Here is a 7,741-nt window from a genome sequence, read left to right as displayed (position 1 = left end):
GTCAGGCTGGGAGCTGCCAGTGTGGGGACACCAACCAGTAAGTCAGGCTGGGAGCTGCCACTGTGGGCACATCAGGTTCACAGCACCAGTAAGTCAGGCTGGGAGCTGCCAGTGTGGGCACATCAGGTCCATGGCACCAGTAAGTCAGGCTGGGAGCTGCCAGTGTGGGCACATCAGGTCCCTGGCACCAGTAAGTCAGGCTGGGAGCCAGGACCAGTAAGTCAGGCTGGGAGCTCCCAGTCTGGGTGACATCAGGTACAGTCAGAAGAACTTACTCCAGGTGCAGTCCAGCTCCTCACCAGAACGTGGCTCATGTTCATGTTAAGGAGCAGTGTGAATTTTATGGTTGTCCTGCAGGTGAAGCTTCCATAAATTGAACAACCCAGGTGGTTCTATTTTGTGTTTTAGTTTGAAGCACACCTGGATGCAGACTTGGAAAACTAGAGCAAGGGAATGAAGTGATAGTAAGTTGTTTGAAGCATGAGGAGAATAGTAAGAATGTCTCTTCAGGTGGATTGATGCTGGCCATGGTGCACCCAGACTGCTGACAACACAGATGGGGTTTTTTTTTTAAGTACTTTCTTGTTAGTAGTGAGCTGGGTGATGCTACTGTGGTTTTGAGTGTTAAAATGATGTGGGATTGTAACACCCTAGGTTAAGATCCCATTAAACACACTAGTTACCAAACAGAGCTGTTGAGGAGTATGCAAGTGGGAACTATTAAAGATGCTCATGCCCAAGGAAGGTGTTTTGGGAATTATTTTCAATTTGACATCAGCAGTATGAGCTTCAGCTTGTCCCAGCCACACTGAAGAGATGGTGAGTGTGGTAAGGGTCTTGTTGCTTTAAAAACTGACCTTAATTTTTCCAGTAAATAGTATGAAAATTGCACCTGCCTCATTTTTTTTTTGAGATGTACAGTAGTTCTTGTAATCATTTTAATAATTTTCACATGACTGGTTAAAAGAACAAACCTCATAAAGGCATAAATATTGTAACTACCCTGACTTCATCTAACCAGTACAGAGGCTCCTCATGACACCAGAGCACAGGTTGGCAGCAGAAAGTGTTAAACAATATTTATCAAACAAGATGATTACCCCTTCCCTTGACTCTATTTTAATTTGTGAACTATCATTTTGTAAGATCTTTCTGTGGATGTTCTCCAGCCCCTTTTGGATATCAAGTTTTTTTGGGTGCTGTCTCCCTTGGATGCTACCTGGGTTACAGGGAGAGATTTGATTTAAAGAAGAGCCAAGAAAATGGCTGATCTGATTAAAGATCTGTTGAATGATCAATAGGGTATCAAGGCAAATATCAACTGGGCATCACTGCTGTCTAAATTAATGTAGCCTCTGCATACTGGTTGTGATGGGTCCTTTTTGGAGGTTCAGGAGGGGTGTTTGGAGTTAGAGAAGAAAAGCCCCAATTGCACTTCTTGTGTTAGCAACTGGTGTCATCTGCTAAATGGTGTAAAGGCAAATTCTGATCAGTGTGCACCTAACAAAGGGCTCCTCAATGACTTCTCTCAAGGGAGATTATTTCCTTTTGAAAGCCTGTGGTAGTTATTGACAGCATCTCTGGAGAGATAAATGTTATGTCTCAGCATCTGCAGTGATTTCTGATGCATCACCTCACTGCTTTAGCTGTGGAGAAGCTCCCTTGTTAAGAAGACAGCACCATTCATCTTCTAATCAAACAACAAATTCCCTTTGCAGGCCAACTGGTGGAACAAATGTTTGTGCTGCTCTTACCCAGAGTGCTGGGAGACAAAGCAGCACTTCAGGGCTCCGCAGGAAGCAATGCACTGAGTATTTTTGGCATGGAATGAAGCTCTTTCCACATGCAAATCTATGTGTAGTGAGCTGGCATAGCTGGCACCTGCCCACCCTGGTTGAACCCACGTGTCTGTGCAGTCAGAGAGGTTAAGTGTGTTCTCTAAGGCTTGAGATGGGATTTTGAGGGGAACAGCAGATTTTGGGTTAAAAGGCAGTGGGAACAGGAGGCCTCTGATTTTGCCCTTCTCTTTTCCAGGTGGATCTTTCCGTCACTTCCTCTGGCAAGTCTGTAAAGAGCTGCAGAGCTCCTCACTCTCCCTCCTCCTGTTGTGCCCCAGCTCAGCAGTCAACAAGAATAAGGTGTGATATCTCAGTGCTTTCTCTCTCTGAATGCACCTGGGTGAGCAGGAGCATGGTCCATGAGCAGTACAGATCAACAGCCCTTGCTAGCACACCTCACCAGATGGGCCTCATGTGCCTGGTGGAACTGGAAATGGCTGTAGGTGGATCCCCTCTAGCACTTCACATGCCACTGGAGGGGCTTGAAGAAGTAGCCAAATAGGCAAAACTGCAAAATGCAGCAAGAATTAAAACTCCTGATCAGAATTCACCTAGGAGTGAATCTGGTTCACCTGTCTGATGCAGACAGTGAATATTTTTGACTAGAGAAGTGTTCTGCTGGTGTTACTCTCTTAAAGTCAGTCACATTGCTAGTAGAATAAACCACTACCTCTATTGAATGCATCTTCAGTGTCCTGTTGTGTGCAGTAGATGCATTATAGAAACAAGATAAAGCTTAAGGCCCAAAGAATGTGCAGGAGTTGGGGTGTAGCTCCTTCCTGGGAGTAGTCAGAAGGTAGGAGAACAGCTCATTTCCCACAGAGCAGCTACACTGCACACCCAGCCTGTATTTCAGAAACATCCCACCACTGAGTGAGAGGGACACAGACCTGCCAATAGCAGTGCAGGGAAGTCCTGTGAGTGCTGGTTAGCAGGGCTCTGAGGAAACCAGCTTTATGGTGTTGCTTTTATCACCAAGTGACAGGACAGGGTGACATAATATCACCACAATCTATACCAGCTCCGTGCCACGCTTGGGCACAACCTCCTGCAGCAGCTGCAACAGGACTCTGTGTGTTCAGATGTGGTTTTTCACCAGGCTGGGGACTCGTGGAGCTGCAGGGTTTAGCTTCCATTGCTAAAGCCAGCCTGTGCTGTGTTGTGTTGGTTCCTGAAGGGGAAGTACATCCTGACACCCAGCCCCATCACCTACGCCGAGGAGCAGCTCTTCCACTTCTTCGGGCAGCTCTTGGGCATTGCCATCCGAGCAGACGTCCCCCTGCCCCTTGACCTGCTGCCCTCCTTCTGGAAGACCCTGGTGGGGGAGCCCCTGGATCCTGACGTGGATCTCCAGGAAGCTGACATCCTCACCTACAACTACGTCAAAAAGTTTGAAAACGTGAGTCACTTTTCTGGTCTTTCCCCTCCTTTTTCTCAGGGTTTCCCCCACAAGCACCTTGTTGAGCAGCAGTTACCTTCACTGCCTGCCATGAAGTGTTTTGACTCATCTTGGCTGCAGGATTTTACATCCTGACAGCTTGGGAAAGCTGCTCAGTCTCCTCTGCTGCCAGACACAGTGGAATTAAGGCCCCTTAAATGTTCACTGGAAGTTGGCAGCACTAAAGCAGAAAATAACTGGGCAGAGCAGTTGCTGGGTTCTGCTGTGGTGTCTCCAGAGGGTGGAAGGAGCTCACTCCGTGGCTGTGGTGGCACCACAGGGGGTCAGGAGAGCAGCGTGGTGCCCGTGCTGGGGGTCAGTTGCTGGGCTGTGTTTTGTGGCAGATCAATGACGAGACAGAACTGGAAGCTCTGTGTGCAGAAATCGCTTCTCAGCACCTAGCAACAGAGAGCCCTGACTGTCCCAACAAGCCATGCTGCAAGTTCACCTACCTGACCATGACAGGGGAGGAAGTGGAGCTCTGTCCCAGAGGCAGGCACGTTCCAGTGGGGTAAGTAACAGCCACCGTGGCAGGGTTAGGTGGGAAAGGAGCTTTTCAGGGGCAGCTTTCCAGGATGCTCTCCAGAGATGCTTTTGTAACACGCTGAAGGCTGGAACGATTTGGGGAAGCTTTACAAGTGCTGGCAGGAAGTTGGGATTTCCAGCACAGAGCTCATCAAGGAGTTGCAGGGTTCATTAACACCCCCAGCTGGGGGGCTCATGGGAAGTGGGTGAGCATGAGAGGAGGAGGCTGGGGAGAGTGGGATGGAGCTTGGAAGTGTCAGGGTGCAGACAGCGGAATGCTCGCTCCTGACTGTTCAAACACAATCTCCCCTAAACCCCCCTGTTGTCCCGGGCTGGGGTGGGGCAGGAGGTTCCTCTGCCCTCCCCGGGTTTGTCCTGAGCCTCTTCCCTCCCAGGTGGGAGAACAAGGACGTGTATGCAGCAGCCATCAGGAGCCTGAGGATGCGGGAGCTGCAGAGCCCAGAGTGCATGACCGCCGTGCGCGCCGGGCTCGGCTCCATCATCCCCCTGCAGCTCCTGACCACGCTGACCCCGCTGGAGATGGAGCTGAGGACGTGTGGCCTTCCCTACATCAACCTGGAGTTCCTCAAGGTGTGGAGAACTGCGGCTGCTTGGGCCAGACTTACCTGTAGGACACGTAGTGGGGAGGACCCTCCCACCTGGAGGGTGTTGGGGGAGAACCTTCTGCTCGTGACAGAGCCAGGAGGGTCCTTGTGGGGCACTGGCCTGTACTTGAACACCCCATTTGCCCCCAGGGAAGTTTTTAAAGCTTTTATTGGATTCAGGAAATAATGGGAGTGAGGCTTGTTCTTGGGGGGGGGGAAGAATTTATTTTTTAGAGTCAAATTAATCTCCATTTGATAGATTTAAATGATCCATTTTAATCCGATTTTAAATCCAGCTCCATATGGGGTTTGTTCTACATTTGCTGCTTGAGCTAGAGACTGAGGGAGCCATTGCCCTTATTTTGAATGGCAAAGAGCTCCCAAAAATGTAACATTAATCTGTAGCAGACAACTTCTGCCCCTAAATACATCCATGTTGTTACCCTAAGACTGATCCCAGCAAAGGGACTGTTCTGTTGTGTCAGAAGCTGGAGGACACTCCCAGCCCTGGCTGCTGGTGTTGTGTGCTTGCCTGTCCCACAGAGCAGGACCCGCTCACACCAGCCTCCTGCAGGAGCTGCTGGGCTGAAAAAACACAAACCAGCTGTACCTTCAGCGTGGCTGGGTGTCCCAGTTCCTTTGGAGAGGTGGCAGAACTTGGGAGGGCACTGTCATTACCCCCCTCAGGCCTCCTGAGGCAGCAGTGGGGAGGTGGGTGTGGAGGGGCGGGGGGCAGCAGTGCCCAAGGCGCCATCTCTGCTCCTAGGCACACACCATGTACCAGGTGGGCCTGATGGAGACCGACCAGCACATCGAGTTCTTCTGGAGCGCCCTGGAGATGTTCACTCAGGAGGAGCTCTGCAAGTTCATCAAGTTTGCCTGCAACCAGGAGCGAATCCCCTTCACCTGCCCCTGCAAAGACGGGGGCCCCGACACCGCCCACGTGCCGCCCTACCCCATGAAGATCGCGGAGGCCGCGGCTCTGGCTTCCTGCCCCTGCTTCCTTTCCCTGTGTATCGAGGGCAGGAGGAGTGAGAGGGGCAGGTGGTGGTGGCTGTAGATAAGAGCTGCAGAGGCAGAGCAGCGTTTAGGGTTCAGGAGACACAACAGCGCAACAGGCAGGATTATATTTTGGTTTTATAATTTTAATACTTCTGGCTCTCCACAGCTCCTCGACAGGAGGTTGGAGGCGGGTGGGAGTCAGGCTCTTCTCCCAAGGAACAAGGGACAGGATGAGAGCAAAGGGCCTGAAGTTGCACCAGGGGGGGTTGAGGTTGGAGCTGAGGAACAATTTCTCCTGTGAAAGGGTTACCCAGGGCAGTGGTGGAGTCCCCACCCCTGGAGGGGTTTCCAAGCTGTGGAGATGTGGTGTGAGGGACACGGGGCAGTGGGGACCTGGCAGTGCTGGGGGATGGTTGGACTGATGATGTGAAAGGTCTCTTCCAACCAGAACAATTCCACGGTTCTCAGTGGGTGGGCACAGGGTGCTTGTGAGATGGAGGTGAGCAGCATGGGGCACATTCCAACCCCCTGTGGTGCTCCCCTCCCTCACAGGCTCCCCGGACTCGCGGTACATCCGCGTGGAGACGTGCATGTTCATGGTGAAGCTCCCTCAGTACTCCTCGCTGGACACCATGCTGGAGAAGCTCCGCTACGCCATCCACTACCGGGAGGACCCGCTCAGCGGCTGGGGGGGCCCCCCCCCCCCCCTCCCCAGGTGACTCTGTCCAGTGCTGTTGTGACTCTGCTGGCGTGGGGAACCCCTCGATTCGCACCCGGATACCTCCCGTGACGCCGCGTGACCAGCAGGAGGTTCATTTATTTCCCAAACTTTGGTTCCTCGTTACGATAATTACTGGAAGACTTAACATTTTGTATTCGTAGACTTTGTGGTGGACTGGTTCATTTTGCTGCCTTGTTTGTGGAATATTTGTAGGATAGTTTAGTAAAAGACCAGTTTGTGTATAATTTAATTTTGAAAAACCTTTCAACATGTACATTTCTAATTTTGTAATTTAGACTATGACCCACGTGAAGACCACAGGAGGGAGGGCGTGCTGAGTGGGGGAGCTCTGGGAGGAGAGGAGAGGGCCCACGGATCTCTCTCTCTCCCCAGGACATTTTTGAGTACAAAAATGGAAGGAATCAGGTGTGGGGAGGGACTTGCTGCAGGGGCAGGGAGCGTGCTGAGTTCTGAGCACTCACTCTTGTTTTGGAGCAGAAGGTCGCTGCCCAAACTGCATGTTGACGTTTCCACCATTTCCTTGTAACTTTTTAACTCTAAGCAAGCACACGGGTGGCTGCCACGGCTCTCTTGGGGTCTCAGCCAGGCACTTTGCTTAGGAAAGGTTAGCACTGAAGGAACAGTGAAAGGGCCACAGTTCAGCTGGGTTCTTGCCCTAGATGTTCTTGAGTGGCTGCTTTGCTTAGTAACAAAATAACTCACTATAATTAAAATATTAGCAGAAAGTGAACGGCTTCTCTCTGTATGGTGTAAGATACCACAGTTCAAGCTTAGAACCTGTGACTTGATCCTCTTCCCCAGCACGCTTTCAGAATAACCAGAGTAACACCCGCAGCTCGTTTTTGTACTCAAAAATGATCTTTGATCTAAGAGCAAATCACCCCGGGAACGTCACAGCCGAGAGGAGGAGGAGGAGGAGGAGGTGGGGGGAAGGCACAAGGTCAGGTGGTGGAAGGTGAGGGCAGACTTCCAGAGAGGGAACAATTCTCCATTCTCGAGGTTTAACTTTGCTGTGAAATACATCCTGGGGAGGGTTCAAACCAACGCGTGGGCACGTGGCTCTTCCCTCCCTGTTTGGGAGCGCGGCGCTGGTGCTCTGTCCGGGCCGGGCGGGAGCCGCCCCCAGGCGCTGCCGCGCTGCTCGGCTCGGTACTAATTGTAAGTTAAGTGCCAGTACTGAGCCAGGAGTTCGTCCTTCCCCTTCCTGCCCCTGCGCTCGGGCTGCAGGGGGGGTGTGTGAGCGTCCGTGGGGGTCGGTCGTCGGTGTCTCGTTACCAGTCTCGCTAAATACGCTAATTGGGCTCGTCGGCGGTGGTGGGAATTGAAGAAGTTGTATTTATTGTATATTATTGTGAATATTGGGAACGGGTGAGCGTGTGGCACTTGCAAGATGACGTGTGAGTAAGAGAGCGAAGCCGAAACAAGTGTGTGTATGAGCGAGGGGAGCGCTGCGCGGGCAGGAGCCGCCGGAGCACGGAGCCCTTCCAGGGGAGGATTATTGACCCTTCAGTCTCGTCCATTTCCTGGCAGAAGCATTTCTGCAGCCCGGCCCGCACGCGTGGGAGCTGCAGGGAGCAGGAGGAGCAGCTCG

General features: G+C 51.8%; 1 protein-coding gene across 1 annotated transcript; it reads left to right on the top strand.

Moving 5' to 3' along the window:
* Positions 1–2,034: 2,034 nt before the first annotated feature.
* Positions 2,035–6,123, top strand: LOC103777785 (probable E3 ubiquitin-protein ligase HECTD4; the record flags this gene model as incomplete). Its single annotated transcript, XM_008945350.1, has 6 exons — positions 2,035–2,138; positions 3,016–3,237; positions 3,621–3,787; positions 4,197–4,392; positions 5,173–5,375; positions 5,932–6,123. Coding segments are annotated over 6 exons (1,084 nt in total), but the record flags the coding sequence as incomplete, so codon positions are not given.
* Positions 6,124–7,741: the final 1,618 nt, after the last annotated feature.

Source organism: Merops nubicus, unplaced genomic scaffold (assembly GCF_000691845.1).
Source record: "Merops nubicus isolate BGI_N331 unplaced genomic scaffold, ASM69184v1 scaffold34438, whole genome shotgun sequence".
NCBI lineage: Eukaryota > Metazoa > Chordata > Aves > Coraciiformes > Meropidae > Merops > Merops nubicus.
The sequence above is the reverse complement of the archived record's forward strand: the minus strand, read 5'-3'. Positions and strand labels throughout refer to the sequence as shown.